General features: G+C 41.4%; 1 protein-coding gene across 3 annotated transcripts in view; it reads left to right on the top strand.

Annotated features, from left to right (window-relative positions):
* The window catches only part of BLM (BLM RecQ like helicase), an 87,332-nt gene that overhangs the window by 38,543 nt on the left and 26,565 nt on the right, over nucleotides 1-22,224 (top strand). For all 3 annotated transcript variants that reach the window (XM_081831712.1, XM_081831711.1, XM_081831713.1), the window contains exons 9-14: nucleotides 1,839-1,957; nucleotides 2,832-2,945; nucleotides 5,975-6,073; nucleotides 6,276-6,424; nucleotides 16,608-16,714; nucleotides 18,773-18,933. In XM_081831712.1, the coding sequence (XP_081687838.1) occupies nucleotides 1,839-1,957; nucleotides 2,832-2,945; nucleotides 5,975-6,073; nucleotides 6,276-6,424; nucleotides 16,608-16,714; nucleotides 18,773-18,933 (749 nt within the window). The remainder of the gene's footprint in view (nucleotides 1-1,838; nucleotides 1,958-2,831; nucleotides 2,946-5,974; nucleotides 6,074-6,275; nucleotides 6,425-16,607; nucleotides 16,715-18,772; nucleotides 18,934-22,224) is intronic.

The raw sequence follows: 22,224 nt of genomic DNA, 5'->3' as shown, positions 1-22,224 counted from the left end.
AACAAAAAAATTACCGTCAGAGACCTTGCCCATCTCTGGCACTTTATTTGGCACAGTCTAGTGTTGAAGGGTGGTTAAGATCATCGGCTCTGGAGCAGTGGCCTGGCCTCAACGCACAGCCCTGCCACTTACTCGCAGTGTGACCTTGAGCGAGGCCCTTCACCCCGAGCGCCGGCTTCCTCCTGTGTGCAGGGAGGATGATGATAATACTGCACAGAATGTCGTGAGGATTAAACGGAAAGCGTTTAGCCATAGCTTTCTTGGCCTCCGTTTTGAAGAGATCCAGGACTTTTCATTGTGCCATTAAAGTCTGTAACAGCTGTCTGATGGTTTACAGTCATCCAAGAAGGAATATTAAAGCAGCACTTAGCATAGGGAGCTCAGGAATCCGAGCTGTGGTACTTACATGGAGCCTTCCCTCTGCCTTTTACCCACCTTGCTGTGAACTTTAGCAATTAGTTATTGCCATCGTTATTAAATTATGTTGAGCAAGCATCTGAGCTTTTTCAAGCTGATTGTAGAATTTAGACAACACTGGTTTAATAATCAGCGTTTCATATTTCATTAACTTGTTGTTCACTGTCTCCTGCTCTGACTTGGTTTGGTATTGCAGAACAGAAGTTGGAAGGGATCATGACAATGATCTAGTCCAGTGGTTTAGACTTTTCATGGACTTTTCATGGTCCTTTAGGACTTCGAGGGGCTTTTTGAGGGTCTTCCCACCCCAGTTTCAACCTCTTGATTTATACAGATAAAGATCCAAATAAGGTTTCTTTTAGAACCTCCCCCCCCCAAAAAAAACACTGATCTAGTACATTTTGCAGGTGATAAAATTGACGCCTGGTAAGGTTAGCTGGTGTTTCTAAGTCAGACAGCCTATTAAGTAGTGGAATAGAAGCTAAAACACAGCTTCCCAATCTTTCCTTGACATTTACACGTACATATATACCAAAATGAAATGTACTTACCCCACATGCAAAAAAAAAGGTAGAATGTGATGTACAGTTTAAAAAAAAAAAACAAACTCACTCCTAGAAACTGCCTGGCACAAGCTTCTACCTTTAGTGGATGGGAGAAGTTGAAAATTAGAGACTAATCATTTTAGTTCTCATTAAATGTGTACTGATTGTCTTACCATCTTGAATTAGAGTTACACAGAGAGATGGGGGTGCATCTCAGAATGTCTTTCTCTTCATCTTCTGTTAGTACACACCAGCGTAGTTCTACCCTTCTTTTTATCTCAAAGGCAGATTGGGAATATTTCCTTATTGATAAACATACAGGGAGTCAAAGCACAGATATTTAATGTTGAAAGGTTCATACTAGTGGTTTAAAAAAGTGAGATCCTGCAAGCGTTTTCTTAATCATCAAAGAAATATTAAACATGTTCACTGTGGTCTTAAGTGATGTATAGTTTATCACATTTTAAGTCTTTAAAAATTAAATATTATACAGAGTAATTATTTTCATCCTAATACTGTGGTAGAATACCCCTTGTATTGCATTTGGATTTCCCAATTAGATTTTTAAAGCCATTCTATTGCCTCTAAGTTCCCTGCCCTGATTCCTGCTTTTGCATTCATGTATGAGTACATGAGATGTCCTAAAAGGTAATTTTCGCACATTTAAATTGTCTAAATATTTTGACTCATTCGAATATGGCAAATTGTTGGCACCATGGGGAATGTCACTTGGTGTCCTATTACTTAATTGCTTTTAAATACTACCATATGATTTACTTTGTAACTTTTGCCTTCATGTTCTCAAGATAGAACCTGACAGGTTTTTTTGTTTTTGTTTTTTTGGTTTTTTGTTTTTTTTTTTGTTTGTCCTTTCAGGAGGTGGTAAAAGTCTGTGTTACCAGCTCCCTGCCTGTGTCTCTCCTGGTGTCACTATTGTCATTTCTCCCTTGAGATCACTCATAGTAGATCAAGTCCAAAAGCTGACTTCCTTGGATGTAAGTTAAAACACTACCAATTATAATAAAAATACTAATAAACACATAAAAATAACTATATTTCAGTACTCTGGGTAACCTTTTTTTGTTAAGTAGTTCATGAACTATAAGAATAAAATGCAGCAGTTTCATTAAGTTGTACGAGTCTTTGAAAATTCTTATAACAGATAACCTTCTGTAGTTCAGTCTGATTTTATTCTAGAAAAATGTAATTTATCAAGAACTTTTAACCTGTATTTTGCTGATGTGAATTTCTTTTACTAATGTGAAAGGATTTCTTTTCTTACTACTGTGGGATCAGCATAGTTCCCACCTTTCTTCACATCTCAAAATGCGTACACAGGAGCACCCCACACGTGCATCCTTTTTCCTCCTGGCTGAGGTTAAGAACGTATATGAATGTATTCTGCCAAATCCTGCATATTTTCAAGGTTATGAGCCCCCACCCCTCAACAAGACCACTGGTTTGATTTTTCTCCCAAAGAATGTGTTTGTGCGGTGCCCATCCCCAGTGGCCCACCAGGCCTGATGCTACGGCCCTCTCATCGTCCCTGTGCTTTAAAAATGCTGGAGATACATTTTCCCAAACTAAAACAAGCCATACCTTAGGATGTGACTCTCTTGGGTACTGAATTCATATTTATCTTCTTACAGATATGAAAAGCAAAGGCAGTCTAAAAGAGAAAAAAGAAAGAAATTAATGGGAATATTTTGAGTTATGCCTAAGAGAAGTTTTTTTTAAATACGTTCTAAATACTTATTTTCACTGCATTGAGATTATATTTCCTTTGACCCAGGTTTGATATGTGACTTATAAAATATTTATAGAACCTAAGGATAAATATATGCTTACGTTTACCACTTTTGTACTTAGATTCCAGCTACATATCTGACAGGTGATAAGACTGACTCAGAAGCAACAAGTATTTACCTGCAATTATCCAAGAAAGACCCAATTATCAAACTTCTATATGTTACTCCAGAGAAGGTTTGTATTGATACCATTATTTTAAAATATGGTATTAAAGCTGTGTTAGAAAAACAGCCCAGTGCTGCCTCCTGAGGAGGGAAAAACCCAGTCTTCCCCTTCTGTGTTTTCTCCTTTTCCATCACCTAGAGTGTTTCACTTCTGGTGACCAAATGTGTGGACGTTTTTCCTCACTCTGAGCAGCTCTCTGTGACCCCAGCAGGGTGTCCTACCGTTTAACTCAACTCTGACACTGTCTGCACAGAGGTAGCCTCGGATCCCACGGGTTAAGGGCTTGGCCTCTCAAGATGGTTCCCACCCTTCTTTAGATGCCAGCAGCAAGTAGAAGGTCCCCAGGTTACCCATACCTTCTGTCCGATTTGGCTAACAAATCAGAGGTTCCCATGACCCCCTCCTCAGTTCGATTAATGTGCTAGAGCGGCCCTCAGAACTCAGAGGAACACTTAACATTTACCAGTTTATTAAGGGACGTGATAAAGGATGCAGATGAACAGCCAGATGAGAGAGACACAGGGCGGGGACTGGCAGGGACTGGGAGGGTCCCAAGCGCAGGAGCTTCTGTCGCCGTGGCACTGGGATGAGTGACCCTCCCGGTGTGCATGCGTTCACCGTCCACTTTGGAACTTGCCAAACCCCCGACTCTCAGGATTTTGTGGCAGCCTCCTCACTTAGGCAGGATCATTTCCAGCCCCTCTCCCCTCTCTAGAGGACGGGGTGCTACTGAAAATTCCAAGCTTCTGATCGTGGCTGGTCTCTCTGGTGAGCAGCCCCCACCCAGAAGCCATCCGGGAGCCCACCCAGAGTCACCACACCCGAACAAAAGACTCTTGCTGCTCTTATCACTTAAGAATTTAGAAGGGATTTCGGAGCCTTGTGTCAGGGATGGGGTCAGAGACAAATACTAGAATCAGGGAGGCTTCTATTCTTTTTTTTTTTTAAAGATTTTATTTATTTATTTGACAGAGAGAGACACAGCGAGAGAGGGAACACAAGCAGGGGGAGTGAAGGAGGGAGAAGCAGGCTTCCCACTGAGCAGGGAGCCCGATGCGGGGCTCGATCCCAGGACCCTGGGATCATGACCTGAGCCGAAGGCAGACGCTTAACGACTGAGCCACCCAGGCGCCCCGAGGGAGGCTTCTATTCTTATCACTTAGCAAATTACAAGGGTTTCAAGAGCTCTGTGCCAGGAACTGGAAGCAGAGACCAATATATTTTTCTATTATCTCATTAAAGCCCACTAGAATACGTATTATTTTTAAATTCTTGACATGATCTTTTTTTTTAAAGATTTTATTTATTTATTTGAGAGAGAGAGCACGAGCACTGACTGAGCCACCAACCGACTTAGCCATTGACGTAATTTCTGATATACAGTATAGTACAAGGATTCCTGTATAACTTTCACCCAGAAACCCTAAATGGTAACATTTTACTATAATTGCTTTATCGTTCTTTCTCTCTCTTTACTTTTTTCCTAAAATATTTGAGAGTAGGTTGCAGACATGATATCCCTTTCAACCCTAAACACTTCACTGTGCATTTCCTAAAAACAAATTCCGGGGCACCTGGGTGGCTCAGTCGGTTAAGTGTCTGCCTTCGGCTCAGGTCGTGACCCCAGGGTCCTGGGATCGAACCCCGCATCAGGCTCCCTGCTCTGCAGGAGGCCTCCTTCTCCCTCTCCCACTCCCCCTGCTTGTGTTCCCTCTCTCGCTGTGTCTGTCTCTGTCAAATAAATAAATAAAATCTTTAAAAAAAAAAAAATCATTGAAATGAGAAAATGTTTACTGATGCCATACAGTGACTTAATCTGTAAACCTTATTCTAGTCTCACTAGTTGTCCTAATAATGTCCTTTATAGCAAAAGGAAATCCTGGATTATGGATTGCATTAGGTTGTCATGTCTCTTTAAAGTTTTCCTGTCTTTCCTGATTTTGACAGTGGTGAGGCGTGAAGGCCAGTAGTTCTGAGGACTGCCGTTCAGCTCGAGTGCATCTCGTGTCCCCTCATGACTAGGTTTATGTCGCTCATTTGGGCAATAGGATCACAGGTGTTGGTAGGTGCTCAGTGCGTCCGACTGGGACGCGCTTGATGTCCACTCATTCCACTACTGGTGATGTTAACTTTGATCACTTGGTTGAGGTAGCATCTGCCCAATTTCTCCACTGTACAATGATTTCTTTGTTGTTGTTGTTGTTGCCATTAATATAATAATTACAAAAATAAACATACATTTTTTGCTTTTGTAATGAGTAGGTATCCTGCTGTGGGGCACACTGAGACTGTATAAGTATCCTGTTACTCATCAGACTTTGACCCAGGAGAGTCTTTATCATCCGTTGATGACTCCATCAGTGTTGACTATAATGGATGCCAAATGATGATTTTTTAATTTAGCTGGCATTCTCCTGTAAGGAAGAGCTTTCCCTTTTACCTACATATATATTTATATCAACATAAAATCATGGGTTCTTAATTTGTCAGGGGGCTATAATCAGTTCTCTTTATTTGGATCTTCTAATTGTCCTTGACTTGGCAAGTAGAAGAGCTCCATCTCACTGCTTCTGTGTCCTTTTGACATGTCCCTATCTAGACGTGGTTGCCAGATGTTGTCATTGCTACTGGGATATCATTGCTTCTAGGCCCTGTATAGACAGAACCATGAAATACATACATGCGAGAGTATGTGTCGCCCCCCGAAATGACATGCATTCCCACGACACACATCTGTAACCCTGTTACCAGCGTAAACGTGTGGTGAACCTCAGGTATATTGAGGCAAAAAAAATGTTTTAGAACCATTGGCCCAATACATAACTGCTTGCTAAATGAAGGGTGAATATTCTATGAGGTCTCATTTGGAATTTTCTATTACTTCTGCCAATTCTCTTCAAACACTGAAATAAGAACTCCTTTTATATGGAGGTGTTGATGCAGCCTAAGTTGTAGTGGAACTTAAAGACAACAGAGTCCTTAAGGTGATGTGGTGTTTAAATGTTTTCAGATCTCTAATGGATACATGTCTGGTCTAGGTCTGTGCGAGTAATAGACTGATTTCCACTCTGGAGAATCTGTATGAGAGGAAGCTCTTGGCACGTTTTGTCATTGATGAAGCACATTGTGTCAGTCAGGTAAATACTGGTTTATGTGACTTGGAATATCAATAAATACATACTACCAACAGGATATATATTTTCAGAATAGAGGGAAATCAGTGACTTATTCTAGCTCACTGAAAAAAAGGATAGTTCTCAATACAGTGAGCAGTGTTTGCTTTTTATGTAAGGAAGATCCAAATAGTCTGAAAAGTGGTATTTTTTTTCTCCCAACTAGTGGGGACATGATTTTCGCCAAGATTATAAAAGAATGAATATGCTTCGCCAGAAGTTCCCTTCTGTTCCAGTGATGGCCCTTACCGCCACAGCTAATCCCAGGGTACAGAAGGACATCCTCACTCAGCTGAAGATTCTCCAACCTCAGGTGTAAGTTGCTGAAAGTTCTGAATTTAAAAACCCTGGGACAGTGGTTCCCGGATTGCTGCACATTGGAATCGTGTACTGAGCTTTAAAAATCCCAGGCACAGATTGCACTCTGTCAATTAGATCACAATTTGGGGGGCCGGGGGCCATTATGTTTCTAAAAATCCCCAGGTGACTCCACTGTGCAGCAAAATTTGGGAACTGAGGCCCAACGGCTTTTTACTTACTAACATTAAAACTCTACCCCAATATTTTGGAAGTAGGGATAAAGTGTGTGCTGTACCTGTTAACTCTAGGATGGTCCCAGGAGTAAATGAGCTTTTATTCATCTCATTTCAGCTCCCATACATCCTAGAGTATACATGATGAAATAAACAGATGACCCTGCTTTGTCATTTTCCCCTGAAGTCCCACTTATATCCAAGATATTGAAAACCGTCCAGAAACGATGTGTAACAGCTTTTATACTTTGTTTGCATCTCAACAGCAAAGTGCTTCTTGTTGCCACCAAATCCATAATTACTTGTAACAGAAACTACTATAAAAAAAAAAATATCCCCACATATCTAGGTTGTCCTGGATTGTTCCGTACCTCCGCATGAGTTTGTAGAGACAGGTGCCTTCTCTGATAGGTTCATTCACTCAGCAAATATTTACTGAACAGCTGCTGTGTGCCAAGTTAAAATACTGTTCCCTTCTAATTTATTAATGGGTGTTTTGAGTCTGAGGAATGCCTGAAGAAATGACCGATAGTTGGGGTGAATTGTTACGGCACACCTTTTGTTCATTTGGAAGTAAAGACAATAAGCTGGCTCTCTAAGTATTGTCGTTGGTAAAAACAGCAGCATCCCTCAACGGGTTATGGGAAGAACCGAAAGTGCCACATGAAAGATATGGGAGTAAGACAGCCACAGGGATTAAACTGGCATTCTTGAGCACACAAATTTTAGAGTCCTCAGAATTTTGTGTGTGAAATCACAAAATTTGGAATGGAATATTTTACTTTAATCTCACTTGCAGAAGGGTGTTTGTGTAGAATTTGGGGGTGCTGGGAGACTTTGCTTCCATAATTGGTATACATTATAACATTAGATTTGAGGTGTCATAGTATGCTTTAGGTTCTAGTGAATAACCTACATGCTAGAAATTCACTTTTGTAAGTACTATATTGATCTGTGAAAGCCTTTCTTTTTTTTAATAGGCAATGTTTTTAGCTTTTTTCCACCAAATTTATGCCAGATGCAGTCTACTCTTCTTTTAGGCCAGTCAAATTAATTGCCAAATGCACACAGTTAAAAGAAATTGTATAAATTCAACTCACCTTTTGAGTAACTTTCTGTAAGTATGGAATCTGTCATTTTTGTTTGAATAAACATTGCACATACGCATTTAGAGACAGACACCTTTAGTATCTTTTCCTAGTCACGTGAGGAGATAAGCCTGGAAAAGCAATAGATTGTACATTTCCTGAGTCTAGCATGTGGCGCCCTGTGCATAATTGGCACTCAGTAAGAATGAATAAATGGAACATATGGAGGAATTTTGGTAAATGTGGGTAAAATATGAAGATTTGGGCAAGTCTGTTGATTCCTTAATATATTTGGTACTTCTATATTTGGGAGAGTTTAAATCTCTTAGTGGAAGTAAAAGATTTTAACAGACACTTTCTGGTACATTTTTTCCTGATCTCTTTTGCCAATAGGCCCTTGTTTGGATTAAATTTATCCAGCTGCTGCTGTGCTGTGGGCCCTGGTGAAGGCAGGTCTCCCTAGGCTTGGAGCCATGGCCCCCGTGCTCCTCTCCTACAGTCAGTCTGTGCTGATCTTCTTCTTTGGGAAGTACAAGGATAGGTAATAAAATAGAGACTTTATTCCTTTTCCTTAGAACCTTAAAATATAAAGTGAGAAACAGGAGACAGACATATAGACAGTTGATATAACAATAATATCGTAATACAACAATAACAAGAGCTGACAGTTACATATTTAGCCTATACAATGTGCCAGGCACTGTTCTTGACATTTTATGTATATTAACTCATTTCTCTACACAAAAGGTGAAGGCTTACGAGGTTAAGTACTCCTATTTTCCTCACTTTGGGATGAGGAAATGGAGGCACAGAGAAATAACTTCAACAAGGTCATATGCTTCGTGAGTGCTGGAGGGAGGACTTAAACCCAAACAGTCTGGTTTTAGAACCCTTTAAATACTTTTTAATAAGTTGCAGAATGAAGTAAGTGGTAATTAGAGATGTAAATTATGACTGCAGGAACTCAGGAAGGCAAGATTGACTATAACCCAAAATAACAACTAGTTGTTAATGAGGAGGGGTCAGATAGGGTTTTATAAGGGAAGCGGGCTTTGTAGAATGAGTAGTCTTTTTTGTAAGCAGCTGTGTTGAGATACAGTTTACATACCTTAAAATTCACCTATTTAAAGTATGCAACTCTATGTTTTTGTTTTTTTTTTTTAGTTTATTCACAGGGTTGTGCAACTCCACAACTATCTAATTTTAGAACATTTCTGTCTCCTTAAAAGAAACTCCATACCCATTAGCCGTCAGGTCCCACTATCCCCCCCATCTCCCCAGCCCTAGACAACCACTAATCTACTTTGTGTCTTTATAGATTTTTGCCTAAGCTGGACATTTCATATAAATAGAATTTTACAAAACATGGCCTTTTGTGGCTGGCCTCTCATGTAGCATCACGTGTCCACGGGTCATCCGTGTCGTAGCGCGTCAGTACTTCATCCTGTTTCAGTGACAAAAAATACGCCATCGTAAGCGTACTCTCTACATTTTATTCGTTCATTTATCATGTGTTGGATATTTGAGTTGTTTCCATTGTGTGGCTGTTATTATTAGGAATAGTGCCATGAACCTTTGTGTCTAAGTTGTCACGTGGACAGGCGCTTTCCTTTCTCGGGGACATCTGTCCAGCAGTGGCGTTGTTGGGTCAAAGGAACTGCAGGTTGTTTTCCCAAGCAGCTGCGGCACACAGTGTGTGAGGGTTGCAGTTTCTCCCCGCACCAACACGTGTTACTGTGTGTCTTTTTGATGATACTCATCCTAGTGGGTGTGAAGTGGTGAGAATGGCGCTTTCGCGGGTGGAGAGTGAGGATTCAGGGCTGAAGTTTCAGGCATCAAAGTACAGGTTGGTTCCAAGGAACAGAGAATAATCCATGGGATGAGTGGAGAGACATGGAGAAGGGCTGGCCCTGGGGAGGTGGCTTGATGCCTGATCCTGGGGATCTTGCGTTTCGCAATGATAAAGTATTTGGACTTAGTCCTGTGGGCAGCTTGACTTGGGAAGTGGCTTGACCTGAACCCTACGGTAGAATGATCCACCGTGGCAGCAGAGCAGAAGGTGGAGCGGAGGAATGAGAGATCAGAGGCCAGACGGCCCTAGGAAGCCCACTGTAGCGTTCTAGGAGAGGGGTGATGGGGACTCAGGGGACAGGGTGGAGGGAAATCACAGTTGAATCCGTAAGACTGGCAGCCGATGGCATAAGAAAAGCAGACAACGTGGAAGTTTCTACTTGTTTCTGGTGCGGGTGACGAGCACCACTGACCATAACTGGACGTGCAGGAGGGGAGAGGGGTGGAGCGGTGGGTAATGAATTTGATTTTTAGATCTGTGGTTTGGGGGTGTTTACGGGATGAGTGGGGATGGTCATGGCCTCAGTCTTCATACTTTCTTTGGTCATATGGGCCTCCTAAAAGAATTTTGGAAAACCGTACCACTTGTGTATTTCTAACCTGACACCAAATATTTTTCAGCATGAGTTTTAAATAAAGAGAATACGGTCTGTTGTAAATAACATTTTTAAATAAAATTGTTACCTAGCCCTTTTAAATGTATCCAGTAGAATATAAGCATAATAGCAATTTTGTACCTACTTTCACTCATTTAAAAAGCACATTAAAATTTTTTAACTTTAAATTTCTTCAAAAATTTCTTTAACAGATATTTTACATCTTTCCTTTTTCTTTTTGAACTCCTATTTCTCTTTCAGTTTCCCCACAGGTTTTTATCCTAAGGTAATATGTTTTTATACATGAAGTCTTGTTTCTTACTCTGTCATACTTACCTGCAACAAAAATAGGTAATATAAATTAAAAGTTGTTTTTAAATTTCCCATGCCAAAATTTTCTTCCAGATTGAATTATTATAATCATTAGTTATATATAACTGATCAGAATAGTTTAACTGTATTTTTCAAATTTTAAGCATACATTTTGATTGGGAATGTAATTTAATGAGATAGGACTTCTTTTCAGTTAGCTGATACCTCTGCGGACAAATCAAGACAGTTCATATTTCTTATTTTTATAGATGTAAGCATTGAGAACCATTGCTCACATAAACATGTAGATGGGAATGGAAAGCATTTTATTATAGCAGTAACGCTCAATTATTTGAATTTTTTCTGATGTATATGCCAAAATTACATAATGATCTGTCATCAAAAATTATTTTTAATGATCTGTCAGTTGACAACTTAAGTCCTTTAAATTTTGTGGAAAGCAAAGAATTATAAACTATTTGGCAAAATAGGTCAGATCATTAGTTACTCACTTTACTTTTTCTGGGAAACATGCTATAAAAATATTTTACCAAGACTTATCTAATGACCATTAAATATTGTTGTTGCTGGGGCGCCTGGGTGGCTCAGTTGATTAATTATCCAAGTCTTGGTTTTGGCTCAGGTCATGATCTCAGAGTTGTGAGATTGAGCCCTGCATCAGGCTCTGCGAGCCTGCTTGAGATTCTCTCTCCCTCTGCCCTTCCCCCACCAATCAATAAATCAATCAATAAATATTCTTGTTCATCTTTCACTGAAATGAATCTTGTATCCATTATATTTGGAAGAGTTGGGGGAATCAAAATGCTGTTAGTTTCAGTACACCTTTTTAATATATTTTTGACAGGTGTTTTTATTGTGGGATATGCTTTTAAATAATAGTTTTACCAAAATTCTGTGGCTACCAGTTAGCTTTTTCAAATACTGGGACATGACTACTATATAACCTGGTTGGCAAAGCCAATGTACATCACGAGACCCATCACCTAAATTAAACTTACTTTCATTTATTTAAAAGGAAAATTCTGACTTTCTCAATCCACATAAACTCTTTAGTACACATCCCCATGACAACTCTCTCAATTTCAAAAGCAACAAGAGCTGAGCACAAATTGATTCCATTTCCTGACACGTCACTTAAAATGACATGAGTTTGACACCCTGGACCTAATCATAGTTACCAGGTTAATGTCAGCTGATACAGTGCTCCCTTAGTGAAGACACAGTCTAGAGTCTCAAGCTTTTTAAAAAATAAGATCTTTATTGAGATATAATTGGGGTGCCTGGCTGGCTTAGTCGGTAGAATGTGAGACCCTTGATCTCCAGGTGGTGAGTTCAAGCCCCACATTGGGCATAGAGCCTTCTTAAAAAAAAATAAATAAGAGAGAGGGAGATAATTGACACATCATAAAATTCACTCATTTAAAGGTTGGCATTTGGGGGGGGTTGTCTTTTCACAAAGTTATGCAGCCATCCCCCAAATCTAAGCGTAGAACGTTTTCATCACCCCAAAAAGAAACCTGGAACTTGTTAGCGGTCACTCCCCATGCTCCCCTTCTCGTGTGTGCCCATTGGCTTTCCCTGAGCAGAGTTTTCTCAAGGCTTATCCATGTTCCCACACGTATCAGTACTGGGTTCCTTAAGGCTGAATAATCTTCCATTGTATGGGCATTCCAGGTTTATTTATACATTCATCAGTTGATGGGACCTTTCTCTGACTAGAATATTTGGTAATTCCAGACGTCCCATTTTCCAACAGACCAAGTAAGACAAACTCTAAGCATCTGTTTACGTTCTCATCATAGCAAACTGTGTACAAGCTGCTTTTAGCCAGGGGCCCATGTGCTGGGTTCAGCGGGCCTTTTGCAGCTTTGTGGTTTTGAGTTTGAGATCGGCAGCTTTATTTCCTAATCTCATGTCATTTTATTATTTTTAGTAATTTGTTTGACTAAGTTAACATTTCTAAGGTGTTTTTTTAAATTATGACACAAATATTAAAAATTTTTCAGATTGGGGCTCCTGGGTGGCTCAGTCATTAAGCGTCTGCCTTCAGCTCAGGTCATGGTCCCAGGGCCCTGGGATCGAGCCCTGCATCAGGCTCCCTGCTCAGCGGGAGGCCTGCTTCTCCCTCTCCCACTCCCCCCTCTCTCACTGTGTCTCTCTGTCAAATAAATAAATAAAATCTTTAAAAAAAAAATTTTTTTTTCAGATTATGTGCCAGTTTTTGATAACCGCTTTATTGAAATGTAATCCACATACCATACAATTCACCTATTTAAAGTGTACAATTTGATGGGTTTTAGTGAGTTTTACCACAATCAATTTTAGAACGTCTTCCTCACCCTGCAAAAACACCCATGTCCGGTAGTCGTCACTGCCCCTCCCCCACACCCCCGCCGGCCCACGGCAACCTCTAATCCACCTTCTGTTTCTAGATCTGCCTGTTTTGGATATCTCATACAAATGAAATCACCCGATCCGTGGTCTTCTCTAACTGGCTTCTTAACATGATGTTTTCAAAGTTTATTGCTGAATAGTAGTCCATCGTATGGGTGTGGCCCATTTTATTTATTGGTGAATATTGGGGTTGTCTCCATTTTTGGCTCTTATGACTAATGCTAAAATATATGTTCACACACAGGTGTTTGTGTGGACCCCTGTCTTCCTTTCTCGTGAGCACGCACGCAGGAGTGAAGTGCACATTTGTAGGGTGACTCTCTTTTTCACCTTCTGCAGAACTGCCAGGCTGTTTTCCAAAGGAGCTGCACCGTTTCCCATTCCTACCAGCAGAGTTCTCATGCCCCCTGCACTTGATATTGTCTCTTTTTTGACCCAGACCTTTTTTTAAAAAAATACATAAAACATTGTTCTGAAATTAAAGCATAGTGTAAAATGTAGGGAAAGGTAACAAGGCCATTCTTGTCTGTAGGCATTTCAGCATTTGTGTGGGTAGGGAGACTCACGCACCATTCCCAATGTAAGCCCAAAGCAACTCAAATGATTTTAAAGACCATCTACATCATTTGTATACCTGAGCAGTTCTTTTTATGCCATCATTCTGTCAGGACTGTGGTTTTCTTTGCTGCAACAGTGATTGTAAATAATTGACTGAGAACAATCGATCGAAGTAGTCCATCGACGGATCAGTCCTTTACCTACTGCTTTTTCTTGCCACAGCCCGCTACACGTTCCTCTGCCATTTCCAGCCCTAGAAAAGAGCTCTCAGTGTTTGGTGCATATAAATAGCAAAAGAGGGATGGTTTCAAAGGATTGGTTAACAGACATCTCACAAGACTCTTAGAGCAAGATATCCTGTGACAATAGCCAGCTATGCAAGAAGCAACATCGTAAGGTGAAAATCATCTCCACTCCCACCACTTTGCTCTCGATGTATCTGAAATCAGAATATCCCAGCAAGGGCCAGCGTACTTCATTCCTCGTGTCACACTTTACTCCCAGCAGAAATTTGTAAAACCCTTACAAGACAAGAAGCCCTACCAAGGGTTTCTGGTACTTTGATTAAAGAAAGTTTCAGGGGCACCTGGGTGGCTCAGTTGGTTGAGCATTGGACTCTTGATTTCAGCTCAGGTCATGATCTCAGGGTCGTGGGATCGAGCCCAGCGTCGGGCTCCACACTGTGCATGGAGCCTGATTAAGATTCTCTCTCTATCTCCCCCACCTCTCCACCCCTGCTTATGCATGCACACTCTCTTTTCAGAGATTATTTATTTATTTATTTATGAGATAGATAACGTGGGGGGGGGTGCGGTGAAGAGCAGAGGGAGAGGGACAAGCAGATTCCGCGCTGAACACAGAGCCCAATGTAGGGCTCGATCCCACGACCCTGAGATTGTAACCTCAGCCAAAATCAAGAGTTGGACGCTTAGCCAACTGAGCCATCCAGGCGCTTCCCCCGCCTTAAAAAAAAGAAAAGATAAAGTTTCAGCTGCACCCATAACTATATTCAGTTTGTTCCGTGTGGTGTCCTGGAGGTTTTTACTGCCAGACCAGTGCTCGGTTGTGAGGTTCAGAATGGGTGAAAAGTGGGGTTTGTTTGTTTGTTTTTAGAAAGTGAGGGGACAGTTGTAAAAGGGAGAGGCGGGGCAGGGGTGACAAGCAGGATGTCGGGACTGCAGGAGCACCCTCAGATCAGTCTTCTGGGAGAAAATACATGTGAAAATGGAGGATCTGCAAATTGATTCCTTTACAGTTGTCTTTGCTTATGTACCTTTAGAAAGTCTTTGTGAACCCTTGGGGGACGCGTACCCCAGTTTCAGACCACTGATTTAAAAAGAAGTTGGACTGTGGTTTAGAACTCTAAGGTCTGAGCGGGGGACGGAAGTTGGGGCATGTGGGGACGACACTTGGGTGCTGCTTAAAGCGGCAAGTGGGGTCCCCAAAGAAGATGACGGGGAGAAGAGAAGGAGCCAGATGCTGGGGAGTGGTCCCCACTTAAGGAGTAAGCAAAGGAAGAAGACAAGGAGACAAATTAAAGGAGCAAGGGGGGCACGTCCATGGACTGTGAACTCGTCCGTGCCCGTAGGGGGTTTCTGTGCAGAGTGACAGAGAGGTCAGAGAGAATGAGGTCTGCACAAAGACCCATGCACATGCCGCATGCAGCAGGAAGGTGACCACTCCCTGCTGCGTGGCCTTCTTGCCTGCGTAGCAGTCCCTTCACGCACACGCTGCCCTCCGCATACAAGCCATTCTTCTGTCCTCAAACCAGACGAGCTTACCCTACCACTGGCAACAAAACCTGGACCCGACCAGCTTGGATTCAGGTACAAAGACAGAAAGCCAGTGGTTTTATTCCCCATCTTCCTTCTCTCTGAGCCCCACCCCCCTGTACGTAGGCATCCTCCTTAACCGTGGGTTATTACAGTTACGGTCTCTTTCTTTTCTTCCATCCACATGGGCACTGACATGTCTTTATGCTCTAACCTTAACTGTTCTGCAGTGTTACCTCTCCTTCCTGTGGAGATGTTGGGACCTGGGGTAGTGGGGGGTCCCTGCAGGGCCAAGGACCCTGTAACAATCCCCTCACCTTTCTTTAGGTTTCTTTTTTTTTAATAAAGATTTTATTTATTTATTTATTTATTTATTTGACAGAGAGAGAGAGAGCACAAGTAGGCAGAGTGGCAGGCAGAGGGAGAAGCAGGCTCCTCGCTGAGCAGGGAGCCCGATGCAGGACTCGATCCCAGGACCCTGAAATCATGACCTGAGCCAAAGGCAGATACTTCACTGACTGAGCCACCCAGGTGCCCCTGTTTAGTTTTAAAAGCCTGGATAGAACAATTTTGGCAGAATGGTAATGGCAAAAGCTAGAATGGAGGTGCCGAGAATTGAAATTGGATGTACGGTTAGTTGGTTGGGGGCCTAAGTGTCTTCTGAGAAACTTGCCATTGGAGGGAAAGAAAGAGATGAGGTGCCAGCCACAGTGGAATATAGGGTCCAGAGGAGCTTCTGTTGCTTTTAGGATTGGTGGTCCTATAGAACATACTCAGACAAAAGGGAAGAATTCGTGGAAGAGACTGAAATACAAGAGAGGAGAGAGTGGAGAAAAGCTCCCTAAGGAAGCGGGAGGGAGGAAGTGGGCCACCAAGAGCAAAGGGCCATCGAAAGGGGAGTGCGTCTGTCTCTGAGTCAGCCAAATCCCCTTTGGGGCTCAGAGCAGAGGACGGTGACCCATGATGTGCTCTTCGCGTACACAGTCAAAACTTGGGAACGCCGGTGGCCTAAAGACGTGTGTTTTCTCTGATTTCTTAATCTTTTAAATAATGTTTTGGCTGGCTCTGCTTGTCAACCTCGTCCTGGCGACTGGGCTCCCGACTCACCTATCTTTCTACACATTCTCTTCTACAGCCCTCCTGATTCCTTGTCATCTCATCCATAGACATTTGCTCCTTATCCCCGTTCTGTCCACGAACCCTTCACCTGACTTCCGTTCCAGGGTTCTGTTACGCAAGCTGCCGGTGGTCGTATTCAGCTTGAGATGGCTTGATAATTAGGTTGGCATAGTGGAAAATCAGTGTTTAATGTGTGAAGGTGGCTAAAACTGTATTTTCTTACAATAACAAAATTTTATGTTTGGGACTTCTAGGTTCAGCATGAGCTTTAACAGACATAATCTGAAATACTACGTGTTACCGAAAAAACCCAAGAAGGTGGCATTTGATTGCTTAGAATGGATCAGAAAGCATCACCCAAGTGAGTACAGCCATGTGACAGATTATGTCCAGAAGTAATAAATGTCTTTTTATTACCACAATAGAATATATCAGTGTGGGCGCCTGGGTGGCTCAGTCGGTTAAGCGACTGCCTTCGGCTCAGGTCATGATCCTGGAGTCCCGGGATCGAGTCCCACATCGGGCTCCCTGCTCGGCAGGGAGTTTGCTTCTCCCTCTGACCCTCCTCCCTCTCATGCTCTCTGTCTCTATCTCATTCTCTCTCTCAAATAAATAAATAAAAAATCTTTAAAAAAAAAAAAAAATATATCAATGTGCATATTAAACATTTCTTTTTTCGTTATAATAGCACTAACTAGCTATTTATAGAACAGAATATTGCAACTCTCTCAATCCTGGAAATTATAAAATCGCATTTGGTTTGATAACAATAAACCCTAAGAAAAAGTATATGAAATATTCCCTCCTACACAGCCGTGTTATAATTCACGGTTTCAGTGTCTCTCCTTTGGCTTCTGTTGGTATGAATTACACCGATCTCTATGTTAGGGCCTTCTCCCAAGAGTGCCTCTGAGTTCTGTTAACTAAAATGAGATCCTGAAATGCCTGGTAGTTTTCCATGTAACCCCTTTTCTACTTTCCCACAGAGAATTGTTTCTGTTAACCACCTCTGTTTCATTTTTTGAAAACTAGTATACATGTTTGCAGGGCTCCTGGCTGGCTCCATAGGAGCAAGCGACTCTTGATCTCGGGGTCGTGAGTTCGAGCCCCACATTGGGTGTAGAGATCACCTTTTTTTTTTTTTTTTTAAGATTGTATTTGTTAGAGAGCACGAGCAGGGGGGAGGGGCAGAGGGAGAGGAAGAAGCAGACTCCGCACTAAGCAGGGAGCCTGATGCGGGACTTGATCCCACGACCCTGGGGTCATGACCCGAGCCAAAGGCAGACACTTAACTGACTGAGCCACCCAGGTGCCCTGGAGATCACTTTAAAAAAAAAATTAAATCTTAAAAAAATTATTATATGTGTTTGTTTGAACAAATCAAACGATGCAGGGATAGACTAAGAAGTCATCCACGATCTCCCTCCCAGGCCTCCTTCTCCCAAGCAGAGAACGTAGACAGCTTGTCTGTCTATACCTTTGGCTCTGCCAAGGAGAGAGGACTTTTTCTTTCATAACTTTCATTTTGTGACTCTAGAAACAGTACATATAATACGTGTTCACTGAAGAAAAACCGTGAAAGCAACAAGAAGAAAGGAGCAAAAGGCAAAGCTTATCTCAAGACAAGTCACCGTTACCGTTCAGGGTTTATTTCCTTCCAGCAGTTGTGTGCATTTTTCTTTCCATTAGCATACTGTGTCTACAGCTTTCCTACCCTTAACCTGTTTTATATCTTGAGCATTTTCATGGGTTTTTTTTAAAACTTAGAAATCACGTAAAAAGTTTCAGTATATCTTATTTCATAATGTCCTTTCTTAATTTCCTAATGTTGGCCATTAAAATTTTTCTAATTTTCAAAAGGAGAAACAAAACTTTTCGTAGAAATCCTTGTACCACTTTATTTCCTAGATTAGTTTCCTAGAAGGAAACTGAATCAAAAGCTAGAAGCATTTGTAAGGCTGATACGTGCTGCTACACACTTTCCACAGCGTTTGTGTAAGGGTCCCCTCCCATGTTACCGCCCATGTGAAGTAGAGCCCGGGCTTCGTCCAGGTCCACCCCAGGAGCCATTCGGGGGACAGAACAAAAGGTCACATCTTGTGATTTCCCGTACACGTGAACTCCTTGCTTAAATTACTCTGTGTGACCCCGCTCTACTCTAAGAAGACTATGGAGGTCTGCTTGTGGTTTGTTTATTTCTAAGAACATAATGAGGGGGCACCTGGGTGGCTCAGCTGGTTCAGCGTCCCACTCTTAGATCTTGGTTTGCAGCTTGATCTCGGGGCCGTGGGTTCGAGCCCCGCATTGGGCTCTGCGCTGGATGTGGAGCCTACTTAAAAAAAAAAGAACATGACAAAAATTGTGTTGTTATTTATGTCAAAAGCTCTCATGTCTCACTACTGTTTTGGTTTCTTGGCAGGTGACTCCGGGATAATCTACTGCCTCTCCAGACGAGAATGTGACACCATGGCTGACACTTTACAGAAAGATGGTCTCGCTGCGCTTGCTTATCACGCCGGCCTCAGTGATTCTGCCAGGGATGAAGTACAGCACAAGTGGATTAATCAGGATGGCTGCCAGGTAACGTTTTTTTAAATAAACAAATAAAGGAAATAATCTTTTATAGTATATGAACACGCTTGTACAGGCTGGATGAAAATTGTTTTTACTTTAAAGACTGCAAACATCAAAATAAGACTGAAATTTAAAAACAGATCTTTTTGAGACTTAAGTTGCTTTTTCTTTCTTAAATAAAAAAAATTTTTTTTATTCAGTTGTAATTTACATGCCATAAAATTTGCCCTTTCAAAGTTTACAAGTTAGTGGGTTTTAGTATATTCACAGGGTTGTGCAAACATCACCACTGTCTGATTCCAGAATATCTCATCATCCCCGAAAGAAACTCCATACCCTTTAGCATCCACTCCCCAGTCCCTGGCAACCACTAATGGAACCACTGCTGTTCTGTCTCTATAGATTTGTCAACCTCTATAGATTTGGCAACCTTTACATTTCATATAAATGAAATTATACAGTATGTGTTCTTTTGTGACTGTTTTATTTAGCATAATGTTTTTAAGACACTGTGTATCTCTTTGTACACCAGATAATATTCCATGGTATGGATATATCCTAGTTTGTTACCCATTCATCAGTTGGTAGACATTTAGTTGCACCCACTTTCTGGCTATTATGAATAATGCTTCTGTGAGCATCTGTGTACATGTTTTTGTATGAACATGTTTTCAGTTCTCTTGGGTAGATACCTAAGAGTGGAATTGCTTAGTCATATGGTAACTCTCTGTTTAACTTTTTGAGGAACTACCAAACTGTTTTCCAAAGCAGCTACAGAATTTTACATTCCTACCAGTGATGTATGAGGTTCCAATGTCTCTGACTTCTTATTATTACTACTTTTTTTTTGTTTTTTTTAACTATATCCATCCTAGGGGATGTGAAGTGGCATCCCACTGTGATTTTAATTTGCATTTCCCTAATAACTAATTGTGTTGAGATGTCTGAGATGACAGATTTGTCACCCAAGTGGATCAAGAGGGAGGAAGCTAAGAACACTCTAGGCATCCCGTACGATGGCAGGTGCCAGCCTTGGATAGATCTTTCTAAATACAAGGATGAATTTGAGAAAAATGACTAATAACTTTTTTTTTTAGCCTGTGAAGTTTTCAGTTCACAAAAAGAGAAATTACCCCAAAGATTCAATGGAAAAATATCTCTCAAAATTATTTTGTAACAGAAAACAGGAGAAAATCTTAGAGGATATTAGCCTAGTGTCCTTGGAAAGATGTCAGAATACCTGGCGTATATGAACTAGAAGTACTTTGCCATAAGAAGATCACAGGCTGAGATGAAGGCACAAATAAAAATGCAGTTTATCTAGATAAGAAAATGCACAAAAGGCAAAAAAACAAGTAGGATCACTATCAAGACATAAATGGTTCAACTCGGTGCAGACATCTGCATCAGTCAGGTAGTGAATAACTTGAAAATGTCAGCCTAAGAATAATCATTGTATCCAAGGAAGAAATGAAGGTGGCTGAAGTAGCTAAAGTAGTCAGATGTGTTCTAAATGAATACATAACAAATATTTAACAAATTTAAAAGCATTATCTCAGAGTCGCTGGGGGAAAACTTACATGTAGACAAAGTTCACCACTTTGTTTGATTTGCAAAGAGCTAAAAGAAATTATATTCACGAAGATACAGAGGTAGGATGCTCTACAAAAAGCAGGCAGGCCTGAGACTGTCCCACTAAATAACAAAAGCAGGAACACACTGTCTTGAATCACAGGAGGGAAGCTTGGGACTGAAGGATTTCACAGCCAGCTCATTGTCACAGCTGTTGGGCCCAACAGGAAGGCACTTTCAGATTCGTCAAGTCCAGAAACGCATCACCAGCTTATCTTCACTCAAGTAATGACAGATGCCAGTCTTCCCTAATTTGTATATTGAATAAGCAAAATTCTAGTAGGTTTTTTTTTCTTTGATAAACTTTTTCTAAAGTTTGCCTGGAAGAATATTCAAGTTAAAATAACTGAAAGAATTTGGCAAGAAAATGAAAACACATGAACACTGGTTTTTGCAGTACATTGCAGACAGTTCAGTGACACAGAAATCCAGAATTAGGAAGGAAAACATGTAAAACGGGGTGCCTGGGTGCTAGTCAGTTGAGCATCCAACTCTTGGTTTCTAGATCGTAAGATCAAGCCCCGCATAGGGCTCCGTGCTCAGGGCAGAGTCTGCTTGAGATCCTCCCTCCCTCCCTCTCTCTCCCCCCACCCCGAAAAAAATAAATAAATCTTAAAAAAAAAAAAAGGAAAACATGTAAAAACAATATGTGACAAGGATGCATTGAAAAGTAATGAGGAGGGGCGCTGGGTGGCTCAGTCGTTAAGCGTCTGCCTTCAGCTCAGGTCATGATCCCAGGGTCCTGGGATCGAGCCCCGCATCGGGCTCCCTGCCCAGGGGGAAGCCTGCTTCTCCCTCTCCCACTCCCACTCCCCCTGCTTGTGTTCCCTCTCTCTCTGTGTCTCTCTGTCAAATAAATAAAATCTTTAAAGAAAAAGAATGAAGAAAGGAGGATGATCCAGCCAGTGGTACCACTTACCTGCTGGGGGAAATCGTTTTGGATCCTCTTATCAAAATTAATTACAGGTAAATAAAAGTATTGTTTTTTGTTTTGTTTTTTAGATTTTATTTATTTGATAGAGACAGTGAAAGAGGGAATACAAGCAGGGGGAGTGGGAGAGGGAGAAGCAGGCTTCCCCCTGAGCAGGGAGCCCGATACGGGGCTCGATCCCAGGACCTTGGGATCATGACCTGAGCCGAAGACAGATGCTTAACGACTGAGCCACCCAGGTGCCCCAGAAGTATTGGTATTTTTAAATGTATGAACTCTGGCTGGAAGAGAACCCAAGCTTAAAAAGAGCTCAAAAGGAAGTAATTGCTAGAAATGATTAAAAATCTAAATAACTAAACACTTCTATATCAATGAACAAAATTGAAGGCAATAGCAAATAAAAAACAACTAGGGAAATAATGTCTTCTGCAAATAAAACATCCCAAAACTTTGGTGAGAAAAACATGAGTCTCAAATAGTAAATTATCCCAGGCTATCAAGAGACATCGAAAAGGAGCCACAAAAGGCTAAGTAGAATTGTTTTTCAAAGTGCAACTTTGCTAATTATTAAAGGAATCCAAACTTAAAACAGTGAGAGACCATTTTCACCTCTGTATCAGCAAACTTTTATTACCTGTTGGGGACGGTGCTATAAGAGGCGATTTCCTGCAATGTTCCTGAGAGCCTTTCTGGAAAAGAAGATGGCAGACTGTTATAGGAGCCTCAGATCCGAA

Source organism: Leptonychotes weddellii, chromosome 9, assembly GCF_054177405.1.
Source record: "Leptonychotes weddellii isolate Sample4059 chromosome 9, ASM5417740v2, whole genome shotgun sequence".
Taxonomy (NCBI): domain Eukaryota; kingdom Metazoa; phylum Chordata; class Mammalia; order Carnivora; family Phocidae; genus Leptonychotes; species Leptonychotes weddellii.
This window is presented reverse-complemented; position numbering and strand designations above follow the sequence as displayed.